Source organism: Mesoplodon mirus (assembly GCF_964341445.2).
Source record: "Mesoplodon mirus genome assembly, chromosome: 5".
Classification (NCBI taxonomy): Eukaryota; Metazoa; Chordata; class Mammalia; order Artiodactyla; family Ziphiidae; genus Mesoplodon; species Mesoplodon mirus.
This window is the reverse complement of record NC_138980.1, coordinates 125364174-125388591: the sequence shown is the minus strand read 5'-3', so window position 1 is coordinate 125388591 and position 24418 is coordinate 125364174. Positions and strand designations below refer to the sequence as shown.

General features: G+C 39.9%; 2 protein-coding genes across 6 annotated transcripts in view; one reads left to right on the top strand and one right to left on the bottom strand.

Annotated features, from left to right (window-relative positions):
• HEXB (hexosaminidase subunit beta) overlaps window positions 1-24418 on the top strand; it is a 59912-nt gene that overhangs the window by 31446 nt on the left and 4048 nt on the right. The window contains exons 6-14 of one of the 3 annotated variants that reach the window (XM_082624134.1): window positions 1373-1474; window positions 3929-4058; window positions 5440-5620; window positions 6314-6400; window positions 7642-7714; window positions 8501-8675; window positions 9555-9645; window positions 9798-9902; window positions 12925-14038. In XM_082624134.1, the coding sequence (XP_082480260.1) occupies window positions 1373-1474; window positions 3929-4058; window positions 5440-5620; window positions 6314-6400; window positions 7642-7714; window positions 8501-8675; window positions 9555-9645; window positions 9798-9902; window positions 12925-12976 (996 nt within the window). In that variant the 3' untranslated portion in view covers window positions 12977-14038. Of the gene's footprint in view, window positions 1-1372; window positions 1475-3928; window positions 4059-5439; window positions 5621-6313; window positions 6401-7641; window positions 7715-8500; window positions 8676-9554; window positions 9646-9797; window positions 9903-10268; window positions 10441-12924; window positions 14039-24418 lie in introns of those variants that run through there. The other 2 variants (XM_082624133.1, XM_082624135.1) reach the window with 2 other exon arrangements.
• Window positions 10538-24418, bottom strand: part of GFM2 (GTP dependent ribosome recycling factor mitochondrial 2) — a 46202-nt gene continuing 32321 nt past the window's right edge. For 2 of the 3 annotated variants that reach the window (XM_082624123.1, XM_082624124.1), the window contains 4 exons: window positions 17355-17534; window positions 15614-15729; window positions 11312-11494; window positions 10538-10887 (listed from right to left, as the gene is read on the bottom strand). In XM_082624123.1, coding sequence (XP_082480249.1) covers window positions 10759-10887; window positions 11312-11494; window positions 15614-15729; window positions 17355-17534 — 608 coding nt within the window. In that variant the 3' untranslated portion in view covers window positions 10538-10758. Of the gene's footprint in view, window positions 10888-11311; window positions 11495-14862; window positions 15326-15613; window positions 15730-17354; window positions 17535-24418 lie in introns of those variants that run through there. The other variant, XM_082624125.1, reaches the window with a different exon arrangement.

Genomic DNA, 24418 nt, shown 5'->3' with positions numbered 1-24418 from the left:
CTGTCTCCTTGTGGTTTCTTCTTTATACTGTTAGTTGTGGAAGAATCTTTTCTGCTAGTTTTCAGGTCATTCTCATCAATAATTGCTCTGTTAATAGTTGTAATTTTGGTGTGTCTGTGGCAGGAGGTGAGCAGGAGGGTCTTCCTGCTCTGCCATCTTGGCCACATCATAAGGAGGAGGGAGGCTGTAAGTTTTGATTCTCTGATAGGGCAAATCTCTCCTCTTACCATTTTTCATCTTCATATAGTCTTTTATATTTTATATACATATTGTTTATTCATCCAGAGTGTACATAAAATCAATGTCAATTTCCCCCCAAATTTGAGAATTTTAATTAGAATTGTACTGTGTTTGTACTGAGTTTCTTTCATCTGTAAGGAAGGGTTGGCACTCAAATCTCAGAATTGTGGGAATTACAAGTCCCATTTTTCCTCTGCTGCATTCCCAAACACAGTAGTAGTGGTAGCCAAGAACTATTTTCCATTCTTGGCTAACCCCTAAATACTTACTAGAAATTTATAAGCTTGCTCCCTTCCCATAGGGCAAAGTTATAGCTTACTGTTTAGAATAAATAAGAATTCTGTATAGGCTTTTTGAAAAGCAACATGCCATGTAAAGAATATAAGGAATTTATACTTCTTCACATTCTTCCCTTGTTGAAAAAGTAAATTTTAAAAGGAAACAAGACACATTGGAAACAATCCTGCATGTAGGTAAGTAAATTGGATTGTATAATATATCTGTGGTATGTAATTTTTTTTTTCCTTCTCTCTCCCCACTGGGTTTGTTCTCTTTATCTGTGAATCTGCTTCCTTTTTTGTTATATTCACTAGTTGTATTTTTTAGATTCCACATATAAGTGATATCATACATTTCTGTCTGACTTACTTTACTTAGCATAATGCCCTCCAAGTCCATCCATCTTGTTGCACACAGCAAAATTTCTTTTTTTTTATTGCTGAGTAGTATTCTATTATATATATATATACACCACATCTTTATCCATTCATCTGTTGATGGATACGTAGCTTGCTTCCATATCTTGGCAATTGTAAATCATGCTGCTATGAACATTGGGGTGCATGTATCTTTTCAAATTAGTGTTTTTTTCAGGTATGTATACCCAGGAGTGAGTGGGGATTGCTGGGTCATATGGTAGCTTTATTTTTAGTTTTTTGAGAAACCTCCAGGCTGTTTTCCACAGTGGCTACAGCAATTTATATTCCCACTAACAGTGTACAAGGGTTCCCTTTTCTCCACACCCTCACCAACATTTGTTGTGTCCTTTTTGATGACAGCCATTCTGACAGCGTGAGCTGATAATCTCATTATGGTTTTAAGGTATATAAATTTTTAACATGTTTGCTTGCAGGATGCTATGGCTTTTAATAAGTTTAATGTTCTCCACTGGCACATAGTAGATGACCCGTCTTTCCCTTATCAGAGTGTCACTTTTCCTGGATTAAGCAAAAAAGTGAGTAATTCATGTTATTGTTGTTCGTATACAAAAAAAAATTTTTGGTATAGTTTCATTAGAAGTTTGCAGCTTAAATGTTTCTTCTTATGGATAGAATTGAAGTATAAGAGTTAGATATTTGTGGGACCTCCCTGGCGGTCCAGTGGTTAAGACTCCATGCTTCCACTGCAGGGGGTGTGGGTTAGATTCCTGGTCAGTGCGGCCAAAAAAAAAAAAAAAAAGATATTTGTGGATTTGTGGTTTTAAATGTTTTTAATAGGCTGCAGCTGAGCATTTTAGATCCACAAAACTTGTGGTTTGTAATTGTTATGTTATCGTAAATGTAAACAATCTCTAGGGGCTATACAAATAAAAATTTTAAAACCTTAATGAATGTAGGAGACCTGAAGCATTCGTGATTAACATAAGGTCAAGTAATTATATTAACCAAGTAGTCCAACTGTATAGTTGTTTTAAACAGAATTGTTTTGAATTCTATAAATGACAACTTCTTTTCTCTCTGATAAACTATATGAAACAGGGAATCTTACAGATAACGGCTCCTTCTTGGAAAATAATGGTGGTCTTAGGAGTGTTCAGATTCACTGTATTATAGACCAGTGAAGCTGGGAGTGAGCCTCGATACCATCTAGTTGACTCCCCCTCTAGTACAAGGCCAGTCACTGACAGCCAGGAGAAGCTGCATGTCTCATCCAGAGTTGTAGTTAGCAAGAGGCAGAGCCAAGACCCTACATTTTGTCCTCTGGCCACAATTCCAGAACTCTCTCCAAGGTGTTGATGTAGTTTGGGTTGAAATCCTAGCAGCACTCCTGTTGTGTGCTTTTAATATGGAAAACTTCAAACATATACAGAAGTAGAATTTAATGCATTCCCATTTCCTTATCAGTCAGCCTCAGTGATCAAGTAATAGCCAGTCTTGTATCACCTATACCCACTCCATTATTTTTTTTTTTTTTTTTTTTTTTTTGCGGTATGTGGGCCTCTCACTGCTGTGGCCTCTCCCGTTACGGAGCACAGGCCCCGGACGCGCAGGCTCAGCGGCCATGGCTCACGGGCCCAGCCGCTCCGCAGCATGTGGGATCTTCCCGGACCGGGGCACGAACCCGCGTCCCCTGCATCGGCAGGCGGACTCTCAACCACTGCGCCACCAGGGAAGCCCCCCCTCCATTATTTTGAAGGTTTCCCAGACATCATATCTTATTGGTAAAAAGGCCTGTTTAAAAAGTTATAGTTCGTTATCACAGCTAAAAAAAAATAGCAATAATCCAGATAGCCAGTCATTATTCATGTTTCCCCAAGTGCCTTTTTCTTTTTAAAAAAAATGTATTTGCATTCGGATGCAAATAAGGTCCATACATTGTGGTCAGTTAATATGTCTGTTCTCTTTTATATGTAGCTGCCCATCCCTGCCCATCTCTTTTTTTTTTCTTATAATTTATTATTTTCATTGAGGAAACTAAGCTCAGTTTGTCTTATAGTTTCCCACAGTCTGGGTTTTGCTGGTTGCATTCCCAGTGTCAATATGTTCTTCTGTCTCCTATATTTACTGTAAACTGGTGGTTAGATCTAGTCTTGATTCAGTACAGATTTGATGTTGAGGATGGGGGTAGGGCAAGACTACTTTTTAGAGGTTGAGCATTTATTTATATTTATATATTTATACCTTGAGAAATGTGCCATGGTAACACCTTTAATGGACCTTTATCTTTAGTTACCACCAATATTGAGTTCTCATTTTTCAAGGACCTACAGCAGGACCAAGGGTAATCTTTAAAAAAAGACGAAAAACAAAAACAGGTCACTTATCAGAGCATCTCAGGGATTTTTTTTTTTTTTTTTTGCAGTATGCGGGCCTCTCACTGTTGTGGCTTCTCCCGTTGCGGAGCACAGGCTCTGCACGCGCAGGCTCAGCGGCCATGGCTCACGGGCCCAGCCGCTCTGCGGCATGTGGGATCTTCCCGGACCGGGGCACGAACCCGCATCCCCTGCATCGGCAGGTGGACTCCCAACCACTGCGCCACCAGGAAAGCCCCTCGGGAATTTTTAAAGCTGACACTAATTAAAGTGACTTTAAAAGACAACAGCTATGCTTTGTAATAATGTGTGAATTTTTATTCTAAAACTGACAAGGGCAGTGTATTCAGAATTTTCACTTCGGAGTCAAACATTTCTGTTTTGTCGTACAGTTACATGAGGTTGAAACAGCCTGACGGTAGACATTGCTGAAACGAGGTGCTGGTAGAGATAGACAGTCCTATCAGTAAATCTGGAATTAACCCAAAGTGTGCTGAGAGCTTATTGATAAGATACAGTAAACAAATAATTTAAATGAGTCATCCAACATCACATAAGACTATTTTATACTTTGTAATACTTGAATAATCTGCCAGCAGATACTGAAGTACAGAGCTGTAAACAGTTCATACATTTTAAGAAATATGGCTTTTACAGGGAAGCTATTCTTCGTCTCATGTTTATACTCCAAACGATGTCCGTATGGTGACTGAATATGCCCGATTACGAGGGATTCGGATCCTGCCAGAATTTGATAGCCCTGGACATACGCAGTCTTGGGGAGAAGGTAAGGAGTGTGTTTTATGAGTTGCAGAAAATGAACATTTGAGGTCCTGCATCTCCTGACTTGGTGTTTGCTCATTTTGTTCTTGTGATTTGCACAAAGGTTGTGCAAACTATTGATAGTTGTAATTCAGTAACTATTATGTGTCTTTTGTGAGCAAGTCACTATCTAGGCATTGCCTAAAGTATAAACACAAGGGATAAAGGAAAACAAGAAATGATTACAACAAGTAGAATGCATAAGTGAATTAAACATTACATGAATGAAGTAACACTTAAAATGCTTTTGAGAGATCAAAGAATATATTCATGTTTCTGGTAGAGGGAATAACAAGAAAGGCAATTTAGCTGGAGTACAGTGCAGCAGAGAGTCGTTGTACTGTCGGGTGCTTAAGAACTGGCTCTGGAGCTAGACTGCCTGGATTTGAATCCTGCTTCTGACGTTTATAAACTGAGTGACCTTGGGCGAGTCAGAACATCTCATCCTCAGTTTCCCCATCTCTAAAATGGGAGTATTAGCAGTAGCTATCATGTGGTTTTTTTTTGAAGATTACAGAATGAATGTAAAGCACAGCCCCACACCTAGCATTTATACTTGTGCAATAAGTATCATTGGAACAGACATGGAGCACAGAGGGAACTGAGTCTGAAGAAGCAGTGTAGAGGGCCTTGGGTGAGGGTGTGGGATTCAGCAGGACACATGGAAGCCAGTGAAAGTTACAGAGTAGAAGAGTGACAGGATGGGAGCCACACTTCAGGGAATCCTATGTGAGAGTGACAGATTGGAAGCAGGAGGAGATTGAAGGTCCTAGACCAGAATGGTGATAGCAGGGATGGAAAATAATATATAGAACTGAGAGACATCCTGGAAATACAACCCATAGAACTTGGGCAACTGACTGACTCCAGGAGAGGGACAAGAGACTTAGGAGGATGGTGTCTCGCTTACCAGAATGTGAAAATCAGGAGAAGCTACACAAGGAGTTTGGGGAAGACCATTTGGTTTCTGTTTGATTATATTTGAAGTGAAGCTAGGATATCTAATTGTGTTCAGCAGAGACTTTGAAATATGGTTTGAAGCTCGAGACAAAAGGATTGAGGCAAGGTTTAGATTTGGGAGTCATTAATATTTGAGATATTTGAAATGGGTAAAATTTCAGAGGCTGATGGAAAGGGAAACAAAAGAGGTGTACAGGGATAGTATTCAGGAAACAATTCTTTTCTTATTTGGAAGAAATTATCATAGTAACTCTTAGTAAACACATTTATCTTTTTCTGTATAAAATCTCCTTTGGCTTCAACAAAATAAAGTAATATAATCATGTGCAAAGCCGTGTCTTTGTGACTGAAATACTTTAGAAAAGATTCTCCATGTTTCCTTCCAGGCCAGAAAGACCTCCTGACTCCATGTTATAATGGAAAAGAGCCATCTGGGGCTTTTGGACCTATAAACCCTATTTGGAATACAACTTACAGCTTCCTGTCTAAATTTTTCAAAGAAATTAGTACCGTGTTTCCGGATGAATTCATTCATTTGGGAGGAGATGAAGTAGATTTTGATTGTTGGTATGAAAATTTGTTTAAAACCCCCTATTTCTAAAAACTTTCATCTGAAGTAGGTGTAGAGGTCTCCACATGAAAAGGGAAGATTTGGGGTAACATCTCTATACGGTTTTAACTTGGCAACACAACTCGTGAGATGGTGGATTTCGGTAGAATGTCCATATGGGTGGTATGACAAAGTAAAAGCTTTTAGGAAGGAGAATTGAGATGCAGAAGGAAATGGGAATTAAAAAAAAAGACTAAAGAGTGAACAAGAAGAGCTTTAGTGAAAGAGGGTAATGATTAAGTGGGAGAGATTTTTCAAGTAAAAGTCCTCTTTGCAAATAGCCTCAGATGGAGGAGAGAGGTGGGAGGTTAGGGAAAACCATTTTTATAGGAAATCAGCTTCTAGAAAAAAATTATTTGCAGTGGAAAGCTAAGATAACTCATAATTAAGTTTTTAGGTTTACTTTACTCTACAAAATTTAATAGTTTTACATGTCTATAAGATGTTAGGGATATATGCTGCTTTAAAAAGATTGGGCAGGGACTTCCCTGGCAATCCAGGGGTTAAGACTCTGCACTTCCACTGCAAGCGGCGTGGGCTCAATCTCTGGTCGGGGAACTAAGATTCCATGTGCCACGCAGCCAAAAAAAAAAAAAAAAAGATTGGGCATATTGAACTTTTAATAAAATTTTGATCACTTTTTGTTTAAGGGCATCCAATCCAGAAATCCAGGATTTCATGAGGGACAAAGGCTTCGGCAGAAATTTTAAGGAACTAGAATCTTTCTATATGCAAGCGTAAGTTACTTTAAAGCCTACTTCTGTTTTTATTTCATCAATGCCTTTTGTAAAAGCTTAAGCTGTTATTTAGTACTACTTTATTTTTCATTTTCTCTCCACTCCTTGCCAAAGTATAGGTGTTATATTCTTTGTTACACAAAGTATAGATGAAAATCATAAAGGAGGGAGCAATAGCCACTATTTTCTTTAAATCAATAACATAGTGACTCTGATCCTTTTGCAGTAACTGTTGAAACACAGGATAACAGTCATCTGTTCTGAGAACTCAGCTCAGAGCCCTGGCTGCCCTGCGAAGTCTTTGTCACCATCCATCCCCTGGAATTCAGTCCCTTTTGTCAACGCTGGAGCATTTCTTTTACTTTATATCTGTGCTGTCTCGTGTGGTAGCCACAGCCATATGTGGCTGTTTGTATTTAAATCAGAATTGAAGAAAATTAAAAATTCAGTTCCTCAGTCACATTAGCCACATTTCAGGTGTTCAACAGCTAGATGAGGCTAGTGGCTACCATACTGGAAAGTGCATACATAGAACATTTCCATCACTGCATAAAGTTCTAGTAGACAGTGCTGCTCCATGCTAGGGAGCAGTAAACTTGTTCTCTGAAGGGCCAGACAATAAACATGGGAGACTTCGTGGGGCACATATGGTTGCACACTTTTTTTTTGCATACTCTTATTTTTTAAACAATGCTTTACAAATGTAAAAACCATTCTCAGCTCAAGAGCCATACAAAAATAGGCTGCAGGCTATAGCTTGCCAACTCCTGCATTGAGCAAGCCCAGATTCTAGCCTTTTCCTGTTCAACTTTTTGTGTGATACAGTCTAATTTTTTATCCTGCAGAGCACCTGCCATTTTCTGAACATCAGGAAATATTTGTGGATTGATTGTCAACACTGTTGGAAGTTATTTAGGTGATGTCACAGGCTAGTTGATACCCATGAAAGTACAAAGATTGCTGTTTATACACTTCCCTATGAGTTGCCCCATCTTCCTATCTTTGGGGTATGCTTAGCTCATTCATTCTGCAATTGACTGTTGAACCCCTCTGCTGTGTCAGATTCTGAGCCATGCGTTAGAAATAAGGAACCACATGGGTCGCCACCCAGCTTTAGCTAGTTCTGCTGTAAACTGAGAGGCACCTCTCAGTGTTGGAGTTCTTGGGATAAAAATGTGCATTTTGTACACATATTGGTAAGCTTGTGATCTGAAATAACTTTGTAATTTTTTCAATGGTAGGGTTTTGGATATGATTTCAGCCATGAACAAGAACTCCATAGTCTGGCAAGAAGTTTTTGATGATGCAAGCAAGGTGAGAAGTATTAAGACTGCATTTGGTTTTGATAATATGAGAGACTTAATAAATCCTTGGATGGAAGGAACCCTAATGAAGCTTCCCTGTAATGCTGGGGAAATGAGTTTACCTTGCCATTTGAGCTGTAACACTGAGACCAATGATAATGGTATTGATCTGATTTCTTCCATTTACTTCATTCTTCAGCGCCACCTCCTCCTCATCTCCCCTCCTCCCCCATCTCCCCTCTTCCCCCGCCATCTCATTTTTAATCACAAATTGAAGTACTTTGAAGACCGTTCCTTTTTTCAGAAGGGCAGAACAAACAGATAAATAAGTCTATTGCTGTTAAGATAGTTTTAAGTAAAACTGTCAATGTACACTTTTTATTTTAAATGGCATTTCTCTGACATACTCAGAATTCTTTATTTTCCTTTGGGGGCAACTGAGAATTTGCAAGTCCAGCTACTAGTATTATCTTTCCAGAAGGGTTGGTGGCATCCTCAGAGTTCCAAAGTAAGTGCAATAGTGTGGTAGCAATGGGATGAAAACCTTTAATTCATTACACCTATATGGTATCATATGTAGACAAAGGTTAAATATCCAACCTTAAGGTTGATGAAACTTCGAAGTCCCTACAACAAATAGTATTTGATATTCTAAGGAGAAAGGGAAAAAAGGAAATGTTGCTTTTTTCAAGGATCTTAAAAGTTATTTTCTTAGCTACAATGCCTTGGACTTTTAGTTTCATCTACTGTAGTTGCGAGACCTAATAATATATATTGTGATTTGTGACTTGAATAGCTCATGCCAGGCACAGTAATTCAAGTGTGGAAAATGGAGGACTATACTCAGGAACAAAGTAAAGTTACAGAAGCTGGCTTCCCTGTGATCCTTTCTGCTCCTTGGTACTTAGACTGGATCAGTTATGGACAAGACTGGAAAAAATACTATGCTGTGGACCCTCTTAGTTTTGAGGGTAAGTGAAGCAACCATCATTACTTGATTTGTTAGGTTTTTTTCCCTACCCTCCCTCCAGGGAATCCTTACCTAGGTAGCATCTACCAACTATCCTCCCTTTTATGTTTGACCCTTGATTTTGTTTGTGTGTACTTAAACAGACCAACTACAATATCATTTTAAACTCTGTGAAAGAAACCACATTCTTCCCTAAATGAAAGAACTTCAAAAGTAGATTCCCTTAGATTTTTCTCTCCATTTTCACTGATAAGACTTGTTATCACTATGCATTTAAAGATGCCTGACTGCATTAACCTTGTATCTCCTACTCTGAGCTGCCTCTCCAGTGCAAGCCACCTAAGCAGGGATCCCGTCCTGTTCAGTGGCTTCCGGGTTCTGAGGAGGAGGCATCCTTGGGGGTGGGCATGTCAAGTGGTGGGGCTCCAGACTCTCAAACCCCCTTCATTAAGAACAGTTCTACTTTGTCCATTTTTGTATACCAGACTTTAATATAAAATTTCCTTTGAGGAAAAGTATTTTGCTGTTTAAAAGAGTTTCAAAACTGTAGGTCTATTAGGAATTGACATAACTGTTAATCTAAAAAGCATTTTCTGAGAATCAAAAAGTCATAATTACTAGAGATAGTCTCTTTAATAAAATGGTATCTTTACTACCAGACTGCCACATTAGTTAACATATGCTAACAAATACTATGTGAACCATGGGGTCAGCCATGGCAATAAAGTTGGCCACCTTGTGCCACAGCCACGAACATCTCCCAAGGTCCTGCTTAACAGGAGAGAAATGTTGCCCTAAGATAACAATAGAAATCAGCATTGCCTCTGTATATAGGCCTCCAGTTGCAACTACCTAACTTACATCAATGATTTTAATCTAGGTTCTCAGGAACAGAAAAAACTTGTCATTGGTGGAGAAGCTTGTCTATGGGGAGAGTATGTGGATGCAACTAACCTTACTCCAAGATTATGGTATGGAATTTAAGTGATAACATTTGAATTAAGGTTCCTGAGTTTTCCTTCTGTACCCAAGTAGGAAACCACTAGGAACTTCCCCAAGCATGTGGTTTGCTTATTTAAGAAAATAGAAAACTACATTGGGGCACATGTGGTTTAAATTTTAGGCCTCGGGCAAGTGCTGTTGGTGAGAGACTCTGGAGTCACAAAGATGTCAGAAGCCTAGAGGATGCCTACAGGAGACTAACAATTCACCGCTGCAGAATGCTCAGGTAAGACAGATTTATTTTTCAAGCTAGGATACTATTAAGTACAGGGTGAGTTTTAACCTTATTTAGTGTTAGATGGCTTATTGGGGTTTTTTTCCTATAAATAGAAATGTATGTCACCTAAGAGGTTGTGATTTAATTAGGAGAAATTGGGAACTATTTCCAGTACCTATAAGGAGAAGATATCTTGGACTTTAAACTGTTTTATAGATAAATTTTGCTGTAACTTAGAACTCCATTATGAATCTCTCTTTTTTCAATAATTAGTGATGGTTTAGTGATTCTGATTTGAGCTATTAAGTTCCTTAAGATGGAGATGAGTTATATCAATCTAAAACATCTTTTGTTTGTACTTTACCTGTCGTACAGACGAGGAATAGCTGCAGAACCTGTCTTTACGGGATATTGTGACCACGAGGACAGAATGTAAAAATGAGCTGAAACAAAAGAAAAATAGGGGAAAATGCCCACAATCATCTGTACCACGATCAGCTTGATTTTAAAAATCATGTTTTTGAATAAAATCTTTTTATTGATTGAACCTCCATCTTATTATACGTTATACATAGAAGACTGACATCTTTCCTGTGAGAGCAGCTTAAAATCAACCAACCAAAAACCTCGTGATATCTATCACTCAGTATATTGCAAAAGACTGAACCTTGACTACCGACAGTAATAACATCCTAGATACACAATACAGTTCAGGTACATTAACCTTCAACATCAAAGCACGTTTCTCATTCTATAAAATAGAATGGGCAGCACCAAGTGCCACTGTCTGTTTCAAGTTCTACCTTTTCAGTTGTTCTTACTGAAAATGAAGTAGGTAGGTGCTCCTGAGTTTCTCTCCAAGGACTTAGGACAAGCCACTTCTCTGGTTGAGCAGTGTACTTTGGTCTTGAGGATTCATGGCTTGATAATTAGAGAGCTCTAAGGCAAAGGTAGCTGAGCCCGATGTTAACGTTCGAAGCACAGTTGAATAACCCTAGTTAAAATAATTTTAAGTCAGTTATCTCTGCAAAGTTAAGCCTCAAGTCTCTTCCTGCAGAACCTTTGACCATTATTAGGAAAAATTTGGTAAGTATTGTGGATGACAGAAAACCAGTGTGGGTATGCTTCAGAAGTATTCCTTGGTCCCAACATTTGGTAAAAAAAAGTCTGCTGGCACTCAGGTGCCTGTCCTAGCAGGACAGGCTGGTGGGGAGGAGAATGAAACTTGCCTCAAAGCCGGCAACAGAAGAAGTAAGATAAGTGCTTATTTAGGCTGGTGATGCATTTTGGTACAGCACACCTCAGCCTCTGTAGAGGAATGGAAAGGGACACCCACCCCCCCCAGGCTGCCATAATCCCCTGGATTTCTCCAGCAATTTACGTAAAAAAGTATGTACATTTAGTCACAAAGTACCTACCATAATTTCTGCTAAGGGAACAAATCCAATAACAACTTTGTTGTCCTGACGAGTCTGGATTTCCTGAACGTTCCCTCTTCTTTGTGCCAGATCTGCTAGGACAGGACTGAGGTAATCTCTAGTCACTGTAACCTCAAGATTCATCAGGGGCTCCAAAATTTGCTTATCAGCTTTCTTCAGAGCCTAAAGAAATTAAAGAATATTAACTCCTCTTCCTTAAACTGCAGATCAAATTTCTGTTTTGAAGGGAAGACTCATAAAATTTTAAATACGGTCCATACTCTTAGCCTAGAGCCTCTAGCAAAAAGACATAAGCCTGCTTTAACACTCTATAAGAAGTCCAAAACTTCAATACTTGCTTGTACATGACTGACAGTAGCATGTCTAAGACCTCTTGTATGGTGTGTTGCAAGGGAATGCTTGGCAAAGTCTCATTATGTAGAGCACCTGTGAACATGTGCCCAGAGACAGAGGGAAAGAAAATGGTTTTCCCCCTTCAAAGACTTCTTCATATTTAAACCTCTTCTTTTGTTTTTGATACCTATAGTTATAGTGCATACTACAAGTCAGGGCAATCAAGGAGGGAAATAAAGGAGAGAGCTAAAAACACAGTAAGTTAATAGAAACACATTCTCTATTTGAAACAGACTGAAATCTAAAATTCTGAACAGATAACAAAGGCCAAGAAGAACAAGCACATGGAAAAAAAAGAGCATGGAAACTACAAAAAGCTAAAACAGCATAGGGCAAATAGGAAGTGGATGAAAGCAGAGGTATAAAGACTTACTGGGGTCCTAGTCAGACGCTGTCTTTAGAGCATCATTCATCAGGCAAATTGGTAAACGGATTTTGGAGGGCGTTTAGGAGCACCATAACTACTGATGGGTTTGATTTTAAAAGCTAACTTACTTCTCCAGCCTGCCAGAGTTAAAAAAAAAAATAACAAAACAATTTCTATAAATTCTAAGCCTCTGGCTGTCAGGTGGGATGTAATAAACTTAGACTTAGCAGCAGAAACCAGATAAAAGAGCTAGGGCTCTGGAATGTACCCCTCACCTTTATTTGGCTATGGCTGATCATCTCTCTGCTCACCTGCCACCACTCACTTTGGACCAGGCAGTATCTTCGCCTATATTGTCAAGTAATGCTCTTCTGTCCCCGATACCTCACCACCTCCTCCCTCCCCCCGACCCCCGCCTCCTACTTTCACGACCATGAAAAATGGCCAGCAGTATAATTCTTTATCATAGAAATTTCAAAAAACGTAGCACACATATATAGTAAAAACATCATCTCAGTTCTTCATAGCAGATTAAGCCTTTAAAATCACTATCAACTGAAACAACTATAGAAAAAGTCATAGTCCTTGAATGAAAACATTACTAAAACATAATGACTGACAGTCAACAACTAAATACATCCTCTGTATTTCTGCAATTCTTACCAAAAGCTTTGTGCCACTTCACGCAGTGTCTTTTAGAACAACGTAATGGAGTGGGAGAAGGTTCAACATTAAAGAGAAACACTGCTACAACTAAGGAAAGGACTGAGTTCTGTGTCACTGAACAGGAAGGACTATGCTTGTGGGTCTGTCCTGAGTCTGCTGTTCACAGCCTTGTCCTTGGCAACATAGTTACAGAGCATCAAGAACAGCTTCTACATTAGCTTCCTCAAAAATTCTAAACTTTATCCAAGCCACGGTCTCTGAGTGCTCCAGCCTTGTACTCCACTGGTCTGCTCTGGGATACTGTCTAAATATCTTATAGCAACCCAATATGCCCCAAACGGAACTCATCATTTTCCTTTCCAAACACTCCTGTCTGCTTTTTCCTCTTTCTGTTGATCGCATCACTACTCTTCAGTTCACCGGGACATGCATCTTTGATTTCCCTTTTTCCACAAGTAAGCTGTAAGATTTCCACTCCTGTTGCTGGTATCCTGGTTCAGACCTAGTCCATTCCCTGTCCTAGACTCTTTTCCCTACTCCAGTCCCTTCTGTATTCTAATGATTATACTGCTCTCTTCAAAAAACTTTCAATTATTCACCACTGTTCTCAAAACAAATCTCAAACTTCTAGATGTAGTTTTTAAAGGTTTCTCTACAGTCTGACTCTATTTTACTTTTCCAACCCTAATTTCACTACTCCCCTGCCTTCTTTAATCTCCCCTTGTCTGGAATGCTGCCCACTGTGCCCAAATCTTCCAAAACATCACAGCTCAACAATTAATGAAACCATGTACAAGCCCCTGTTGTGTTTTGAAATAAAATGCTGACTCAAGAGTTAATGATTGGGAAATGTGAAGATGCAGAAACAAAGAACAGCTGTTGGGCTAGGGAACTGGTAACAATTTAGACTATAATGCTGCCACATGGCAGAATCACCGAACTCCCAGTTCCCTGAAAGGTATAAAGGCCTGACACACACTCCTAAGTTGTTTGTACAGGAAGCAGACCGCCTGCCAGAGGAAAACTGCTGACCACAAGCACATAGACCCTAGACTGGTTGAAACCAGAAGGCTGATTGATGATGCTTGAAACTTCACCTTGATGCCAGCCAATCCCAGAATTGTCCACAAGCTGATCACACCCTGCTCTTTGAACACTATAAAACTCCTCATAACCCCTCCAGGGTGGATCACACAGTCTTGAGGGCATTAGCCCTCTGTGGCCCCCTTTGCCTGGCAAAGCAATAAAAGCTACTCTCTTCTACTTCACCCAAAACTCTGTCTCCGCGTTTCTGTTTGGCACCGGTGAAGAGGCCGAGTTTTGGCAACATAAACTTTCCGAGAACCCTGCCCCAATTCCCCACGTCTCAGCTTTTATGGATCTCAGTCCATTCTATCTGATATTCTGGCTATTTGGTTATTTCTTTCCCTTTTAAATCATAAGCTCCTTTAGGTCAAGAAAAACGTATGCATCCTATTTGTGCCCCTCTCAGTGCCCAGGGCACTATACTATAAGCACACCACCAATGGCTCAATAAATATATGAAGCGTCATTAACTTCTCATAGCAGAGAGGAGGAGCTTCCCCACTAGATGAAGTTTAACAAGGGCCAGAGTATTTCCATTAGTAGTATTTACAGTAATGAATTAAAACAAAAGATTAAGTGTAAGCACCATAAAGTTAATTCTTATTCTCTACTATGATCTTAATAAAAAGGCTAACCAAGGCATATTAGATTTTGAAGGACTGGCCTATATACTGGGGCTTGGGGTTAATTTAGAAACATTGTATCTTTCAGGTTACCATTATTTCAAAACTAAAACCAATGTCAGGAAAAACTAAGAATTACTGGAAGGTAAATGTTCTCAACAATTTAATCATGACCACTTTACAGGTAATATTTCTAACTATATGCTTAGGCAAACAATATTTAAACAATTTTATTTTTGAAAGTGTAGTGTTTTTTCTTTGTAATCAAAAACTTTTTTTTTTTCCCAAAAACTTTTTAAGAAGTATGAATTTGAACTTATATGAAAGAGCCGTTAAAGTTCAGCCTTCCTAAGTCAGGGGCTTAGGGTATTTAACTTTATAATTATGGATTCAAATAAGACTACAGAAAATCAGGTCTCAACCACAGTCCAAAACATTAGAAAATGATTATAAAAGCAAGCATTTTAATGCAAAATCAGTCACCAACAAAACTATAGTATTCCCATACTGAGAAGAATGCATGGAATCAGCATTCAGCACACTAAGGCCCTGGGGGGTTAATCCAGCTCTGGTAGATTACTGGGGCAAGACACTCAAGGACATACCTTCAGGTAACCAGAGAAGACCAGACTGCTTTATGCTCTGAGAAGGAAAAATGCTTATTTGATCTGTTATTCAACAGGACTTACCTGATTTCAGTGATCCTTAATTAATTTTATTAGAACAAACATGAACTCCAACATTGGAACCACTATTAGACCTTCAATGTCCTTTAGATTATAATCCATTTTGGGCCAAGCTGACCCCAGATATGTCTTTTACTCAAATCTACCAAGCTTGCCTCTTATGGCTGTGTATCTGGGATGGGGAAAGCAGAGACACCACTTAAAAAAACTTGCCTCTTTGCCAAAATCAGAGGATATTTAATAACTATCTGTGTCAAACAGTAATTTCTTAGATCCTCTTTTGAATAAAACCCTGGTGATTAAGAAATCAAAGATTCTCCATGGTAAACACTCTTGACTGTAAGGCTCAGGATACAAAGACACAAGGTCAGGCACTGCGAGCACAGCTGTCTGTGGGCTAGTGGTTCACTACTGTCCGGAGGGTCACCTTAAAGCAAAAAGGATTAGGACACTTCCATACCTTTTGTAGGCATCTTGAGGCACAGGCAGAAATCATAGCTGTGGAGGTACCGGGATGAATTACCAATGAATGTAAAGTAATTGCTATATCTTGAATTGGCGATCCAAGCAGTGGTCCTAGGTAAGGGGGAAAAGATTTTATTAGGACTCAGTATACAGTGAGGGGTAAATGAAATGTGTAAAGAGATAGGCAGAGAACTTCTAGTTTCCAGTTCTGCATGTAAAGGAGCTCTGAAGTCATCACTTTGTTGTAAATAATAAGTAAAAAGCAACAATTCTTATTGAATTGGTAAGAGATGGGAGGACAAAGGGCAAACCACTGTCTCCAAGACTGGAGAGACAGATGAGTGCAGGCAGTCACACCTGAACTGTAATTGAACTGCTTGAGGCTCGGTGTGGCCAAGTCAGAGTTAAAAACTCCAGGGGGACCCAGTCTTGGGGGTGGAGAGGGGCATAATTTTGTGAGCTCAAGCAGGTTCTCACAGTAAATATCAGAGATTCAGGGGGAGGGGGAAAGAATCCATCCTGAAATACTCCAAGGCACTCCATTCTTAACAAGGCCTGCCCTCAGGGGAAACTAGTTAATTAGAGCAAAACCTGCAGGGATATTATCAGAGACTAACTGACTTGAGGGAAGTACCCAATTCCAATCTACTCTAGCCATCCTGTCCCACCTAAGGCGGGTGAAAAAAACTGAGAAACACTTGTGCAGCTCAGAGTCCAAAGGCACAGGCTGACTAGAAGACTGAGACCTAATCCTGGGACTACAGATGCTTCCCCTCCCCTTTACTTCACCACCACATTACTAAAGGCCGGTTTATAGCAGTCCCTTACCCAGTACATCACATCTGGCTATCAAGAAAAAATTATGGAATGAATTGGGAGATTGGGATTGACATATATGCACTAAATATGTATAAAATAGACAACTAATAAGAACCTGCTATAGGGCTTCCCTGGTGGCACAGTGGTTGAGAGTCCGCCTGCTGATGCAGGGGACACGGGTTCGTGCCCCGGTCCGGGAAGATCTCACATGCCGCGGAGCGGCTGGGCCCGTGAGCCATGGCCGCTGGGCCTGCGTGTCCGGAGCCTGTGCTCCGCAACGGGAGAGGCCACAACAGTGAGAGGCCCGCGTACCGCAAAAAAAAAAAAAAAAAAAAGAACATGCTATATAAAAAATAAATAAAAGAAAAAAAGGAAAAACTTATAAGGCATATTGAAAGGCAAAAAGCACAATTTGAATTTGAATAGAGAGCAAGCATCAGAACCAGATGTGGCAGGGACGCTGAATGATCAGACTGAGAATATAAACAACTATGACTAATATGCTAAGGGCTTAATAGGTAAAGTAAAGGGCATGCAAGAACAGATGGGCATGACAGCAGAGAGACAGAAGTCCTAAGAAAGAACCAAAAAGAAATGCTTCAGATGAAAAACACTGTAACAGAAAGGAAGAAGCCCACTGATAGTCTTAGATGGGAAACAGCTGAGGAAACAGTCTGAGTTAGAAAATATATCAGTAGAAACCTCCAAAACTGAAAAGCAAAGTGAACAGAAGACTGAAAAAAACCCAAAACAATATCCAAGGCTGTGGAACAACTATAAAGGTATGACATATGCGTGATGGGAAGAGATATGGAGAAAACACCACCAAAGTTAGAAGAATGAAACAGTTTCTAACATTAGGAGGGATTAAATGGTTGAGTATGATACTAATGTGCACTCTGATTGGAGTACCTTACCTTGGAGGCACGCGCTGTGAAGGCCATTTTCAATGGCCTCTCGTGAGGCCTGAGAAAGGTCTTCGGCAACACTTGCTGCATACTCGATGACTGGCAGAAGAGATGATGTTTCCAGTGATTTTGCTTCCAGTTCTACAGTCACAAGATGCCGTCTGTCTCCTAAAGTTCTATCTAAGGTATCTGTAAACAAATCGAATATAGTACCTCAAAGATTTGTTCCAGAAAGATGTCAAGGTACCACAACTGGCAAAATTACAATCAGCAAGTTCAAGGTCTCATGGAAGGTAAAGCGGAAGAAAATATCAACAATGACACTAAATACAGTGTAAAAATATCAGAGTAAACAGTTCTACCAAGAAAGCATCTGCTGGGACTTTCCTGGTTGTCCAGTGGTTAAGAATCCACCTTCCAATGCAGGGGATGCGTGCTCGATCCTTGGTTGGGGAACTAAGATCCCACGTGTGGTGGGGCAACAAAACCCAAGCCCATGTGCTGCAACTACAGAGCCCATGCACTCTGGAGCCCGCATGCCACAACAAAATATCCCAGTGTGCCGCAACTAAGACCAGATGCAGCAAAAAGTAATTAAAAAAAAAAAAAAGAAAGCATCTGCTTCTGTGTTTACCAACATTAAAAACCTGCTCTGAATCACCTATTAATATTGCTTTAGGACTTCCCTGGTGGTGCAGTGGTTAAGAATCTGCCTGCCCACATATATACAATGGAATATTACTCAGCCATAAAAAGAAACAAAATTGAGTTATTTGTAGTGAGGTGGATGGACCTAGAGACTGTCATACAAAGTGAAGTAAGTCAGAAAGAAAAACAAATACTGTATGCTAACACATATATATGGAATCTAAACAAAAAAAAAGGGTTCTGAAGAACCTAGGGGCAGGAGAGGAATAAAGACGCAGACATAGAGAATGGACTTGAGGACATGGTGAGGGGGAAGGATAAGGTGGGACAAAGGGAGAGAGTAGCACTGACATATATACACTACCAAATGTAAAACAGCTAGCTAGTGGGAAGCAGTCGCATGGCACAGGGAGATCAGCTTGGTGCTTTGTGACCACCTACAGGGGTGGGATAGGGAGAGTGGGAGGGAGATGCAAGAGGGAGGAGATATGGGGATATATGTATATGTATAGCTGACTCACTTTGTTTTAAAGCAGAAACTAACATGCCATTGTAAAGCAATTATACTCCAATAAAGATGTTAAAAAAAAAAAAGAATCCACCTGCTAACACAAGGGACATGGGTTCGATCCACAGTCTGGGAAGATCCCACATGCCGCAGAGCAACTAAGCCTGTGTGCCACAACTACTGAGCCTGTGCTCTAGAGCCCGTGAGCCATAACTACTGAGCCCATGCTCCACAACTACTGAAGCCCTTGCATTCTAGGGCCCATGTGCCTCAACTACTGAGCCCACGTGCTGCAACTACTGAAGCCTGCATGCCTAGAGCCCGTGCTCTACAACAAGAGAAGCCACCGCAATGAGAAGCCCGTGCACCACAACGAAGAGTAGCCCCTGCTCGCCACAACTAGAGAAAGCCTGCGTGCAGCAACAAAGACCTAGTGCAGCCAAAAAATTAAAAAAAAAAATTACTTCAGTGTTAGGGTGTGTTGAGGCAGGTGATCGCACAAATTTTGTTATGCAGATTACACTTTTAAACATTTCTTATGTGACTGATATTCTTCTAAATACAAAATTTTTATTTAAAAGTAAAACAGAGTACAAACCGTTATCTAATGAAAATTAAAAGGCTTCACCCTGCCATCCAACAAACTTAAATTTCATACACTCTTCCAGCAATATTTTATGTATTGGGTTTGGCCAAAAAGTTCGTTTGGGTTTTTCCATAAGCTGGTACGGAAAAACCCAACGAACTTAAAAAAAAAAATTTATTTATTTGGTTGCACTGGGCCTTAGTTGTGGCAGGCAGGCTCCTTAGCTGTGGCTCACCGGCTCCTTAGTTGTGGCATGCAAACTCTTAGCTGTGCAATGCATGTGGGATCTAGCTCCCTGACCAGGGATCAAACCTGGGTCCCCTGCATTGGGAGTGCAGTCTTATCCACTTGCACCACCAGGGAAGTCCCCCGAATGAACTTTTTGGCCAACCCAATATTTAATGTTTATGATTCTTCCCCAAAAACTAGTGATCTATTTGTAAAAATGAAAATAGACTCCCTCATTAGCTAACAACCAATAGCTTTCAGTGAAACCGAGTGAGGCCCTGTGGGGCTCCGAGGCATGGAGGCCCTTTTGTCCCCCATTTCTTGAAGGCAAGACTCCAGCCTCCATGACCTTCCCTGAGTTCCAAAGGGCAGATTCGAACAGTTGCTAATCAAGGGAGGAAGCAGCCAAGAAACCACCTGAGGCAAAATTAAAGGGACCAGGGAAGCTCCTCAAGATTAGGAGACCACCTGAGACGAGATGAAGGGAGTGAAAGCCCTGTGTACACCCTGATGTTGTCAGAGACCCCACCTTTGAACCACTGTTATAAAACCCTCATCAAATCCTCCCAGGTTGGGACACATAGTTTTTCGAGGCAGGAGCCTGCTGTGTCCCCCTTTGCCTGGCAATGTAATAAGGCTATCCTTTTCTATTTTGTCTCTGAGATTTGATTTGGCACCAGTATACAGAGAAGTTGAGCTTTCAGCAACATCACCAATCTCCAAGATTTTACTAAGACAAAACTATGCTGTATTTATGTGAGTGACCATGGAACACAGTGACTCATGGCCCAAATTCAAAACTGAGAACTAATTATGCTCGGTAATTCCTCTTCATAATTCCTTTTATATTATGAAATATAAAACTTACTTTTATATTATGAAATATTTTATACTTAAAATACATGCATAACCTAAAACCAAAATGAACATTTATAACCTAAAAACAAAATGAACATTCATGAAACCTAATATTACTAAAGAAACAGAACATTACCAGTAACCTAGAAGCCTTCTGAAGAAACAACCACTATCATGATGTTGTATTTAAACATTCATATGATTTTCTTTAGAGTTGTATCACAGATGCAGGTATCCCTAAACAATATAGTTTACTTCTGCTTTGTTTTGAATATGTTATTATACTGCATGTATTCAGCAACTTGCTTTTTTCTGCTTCACATTTGTGGGTCATCTGGGCTGACACCTGGTGATGTAGTACATTCTTTTTCACTGTTATACAGTATTCTATTACATGAACAGAGTACAATTTATCCACTATGTCCACAAATATTTGGATTTTTTTCACCTCAAGTTTTATTACAATGCTATTATGAAGGTTCTTGTATCTGTCTCTCAATGTACATGTGTAAGATTTTCTCTAGGGCATATACCTACTAGTGGAACTGCTGAGTAGTAAGGTCTGCACATAGTCAACTTCATAAGAAAGTTGCCGAACTGTTTTCACAGTGGTTATAATTTACACTCCCACCAGAAGTTTCTGTATAACTTTCCATTGCTCAACATCTCACCAACACTTGGCATTGTCAGATTTGCATTCTTGCCAATTTTGTTGGTGTAAAATGCCATCTTGTCCTTTTAACTTGCATGATCCTAATCATTACTGAGATTGAGAATCTTTTAATATGTTCACGGGCCTTTGGGGTATCCTCTTTTGTGAAATGTCTGTTCAATCTTTTTTGCTCACTTTTCTACTTGGTTGGTTGTCATGTTTTTGATGATCTTTTGAAGTTCTTTATATATATTCTGGATACTAAGCTGTCAGTTTTATATGAGGCAAATATCTTCTCTCAGCTTTTGGCTTGTCTTTTTGCTTTCTTTATAGTGTATTTGAATAAGTTCTTAAGTTCAATAATATCAACTTTAGTAATCTTTTAGTTCATAGTTTCAACCTTATCTGGTTAGTAAAACAATTCTCCTATATTGTCTTCCAAAAATTCGAAGGTTTTCCTTTCATAAAGTTTTGGGGTTTTCTTGCTTTTTTTTCTTTTTTGCATATATTAGCATTTATTCTCTTTATTCTTTTGTGCTCAAAGGGAGATTTCCAACTCTTCTTTCATATTTAGGCTTTTAAATTCACCTGGAATTGACTTTTGTACACAGTATGAGGTAGGAATCTAAACCTTTTTCCATATGAATAATTATCCCAGGCCCCTTAATTGAATATCAGTCCACCCTTTCTCACTGAGCTGCAATATCACTGATGTAAATCCAATTTCCACATAGATATGAGTCTGTTTCTAGGCTTTCTGGTTTGTTCCACTGGTATATTTGTCTATTCTTAGCTTGATTTGTGTCATAATGACTATGGCTTTATAATAAGTATTAATGTCTGATACACTTCTTTGGGTAGAACTGGTATCTTCATGATATTTAGTCTTCTTATCTATGAATAGTATGGTTTTCCATTTAACTTAGGTCTTCTTTAATGTCTGTACATTTTGATAATTTTCTAGATGTACACAAATGTAATCTGCTCCTCATCAGTGATGTGATCATTAGTGATCTGACTGTCCAGTCAGGGTGTGGTCTGATTGCTGCAGCATCTGGTTACTAGTTTTCACCTTGTAACTAATAAGCAATCTAGAGCGAGACGCTTGGAGACCACGCAAATATGCTGCTCAACAACGTACTCAATATTAAGCATTCACCATATTACAAGATGACGATTTCTTATTCCAGCCCTCCTCCTCAACATCTAACAGTCAGCATTTGGCACTTCAGTGTAAGGAAGAAGAGTCTCTTCTTCTTGTTGATCTATCATCAGTATGGACTCATGAATTCCAACTTTTTCTCAGTGGTCTATGATTATTGTTCGTAATTATTTTGGAGTTAAAATCAACCCAGATTTAGCCAGTGGAGCCTCTTCGGGTTGGTTCCTGTGTCCTTATGACGCATCCCCATCATTTTTTTGAGCATTTCCTTTCTTTCTCAGAAAACATGATGTTCTGTTGCTTGCTTATTTTTGATAGTCTCCTATTTCTTACTAATACTTTCTATCCCCTTTCTTATTTCTTCAAAAATAATACTTATTTTATACTCAGCATATGATAATTCTAGTATCAGAAGCCTTTGCTGGTCTGCCTGTGATGTTTATTGTTTCTGCTGCCTTTTTTGCTCCCTGTGCCTTTGCTCAAGGTTTTATGATTAAAAAAAAATTTTTTTTGTGGGGGGGGGCTTCCCGGGTGGCACAGTGGTTAAGAATCCGCTTGCCAATGCAGGGGACACGGGTTCGAGCCCTGGTCAGGGAAGATCCCACATGCCGCGGAGCAACTATGCCCGTGTGCCACAACTACTGAGCGCTCGAGCCACAACTACTGAGCCCGCATGCCACAACTACTGAAGCTCATGCACCTAGAGCCCGTGCTCTGCAACAAAGAGAAGCCACAGCAATGAGAAGCCCGCGCACCACAACGAAGAGTAGCCCCCACTTGCCGCAACTAGAGAAAGCCTGCGCGCAGCAACGAAGACCCAACAGAGCCAAAAATAAATAAATAAATAGGTAGGTAAATTTATTTTAAAAAGTTTTTTTAAATTGTGAGTTCATATTCCTTTGTGGGATTTTCTTTGAAGCCTGGACTGAGGATACATTTATCTAAAGAAGCCCTACATTTGTTTTCTCCAGGTTCCTTGGTATATTACCAATCCATGAGCACTTTACACTAAATTCTACTGTTTGGAGTTTTTCAGGTCACACTGGTTCTATGAATTTAGGCTGAAAATGCTATCAGAAGCCTACAGTTACAAATTCTCAGAAATTTTTCCTTTTTGCCCCACAGTCAGTCAGACAAGTTTCCTTGTCCTCTTCTTTTTTTTTAGATGTTGGGGGTAGGAGTTAATTAATTAATTAATTATTGCTGTGTTGGGTCTTCGTTTCTGTGCAAGGGCTTTCTCTAGTTGTGGCAAGCAGGGGCCACTCTTCATTGCGGTGCGCGGGCCTCTCACTATCACAGCCTCTCTTGTTGCGGAGCACAGGCTCCAGACGCGCAGGCTCAGTAGTTGTGGCTCATGGGCCCAGTTGCTCCGCGGCATGTGGGATCCTCCCAGACCAGGGCTTGAACCCGTGTCCCCTGCATTAGCAGGCAGATTCTCAACCACTGCGCCACCAGGGAAGCCCTGTCCTCTTCTTTTATGGAGAAGATTTTCCTCATTACTTCCATGAGGATGTGGCCCTCAAGTTCTAGGTTAGACATGACCACAGATTTCTCCAGGGTAGCTAGTGGCTTAGGTGCTGGCTTATTTTCCAAGATTCCTGCTCTGGTTTCCTTTTTGGCCTCTGGAAATTTCCATTACATTCTAACCATCTCAGACATCAATTTAAAAGATGTTATTTATATTTTCCCAGAATTTTTGGGTTTTCCAGATATAAAGTCCAGAAAGAGAAATCATCATGTCATTTGCCCCTATATCCTGCTTAATTTTTCAAGTTTCAATGAAAAATAACCACCTGGCCTTTTTACAAATCACTGAGTTGCTTAAAAGTTCCTAGTTATCCTGAAGATACCTCTTCTGTATTTTTTCACAAACCTGCCCATGTTTTCTCCTTGCGGGGGGGACAGGAATGATTGTCATGTTCTTTTGTTTAAGGGAACCAAATTGAAATTATCACATGTAGAAAAATCATGAATTCTTACATTTTGGGACAGAAATATAAAAAGTGCACTTTCTTAAGAGTACCATCAGCACAGGATTACCATACTTATTAAATAGTGGAAATTATTTTCCACTCTATTTTTGTTTGGTTGGTTTTTTTTTTTTTGCAGCACGTGGGCCTCTCACTGTTGTGGCCTCTCCCATTGTGGAGCACAGGCTCCAGACACGCAGGCTCAGTGGCCATGGCTCACGGGCCCAGTCGTTCAGTGGCATGTGGGATCTTCCCAGACCAGGGCACGAACTCGTGTCCCCTGCATTGGCAGGCGGACTTTCAACCACTGCACCACCAGGGAAGCCCTGTTTTTTCTTTTTAAATTTTAAAATTTTATGTCTTATTTTATTGAGATATAATTGACATACAGCACTGCAGGAGTTTAAGGTATACAACATGATTTAAGTTACACAGATCATGAAATGATTACCACAGAAAGT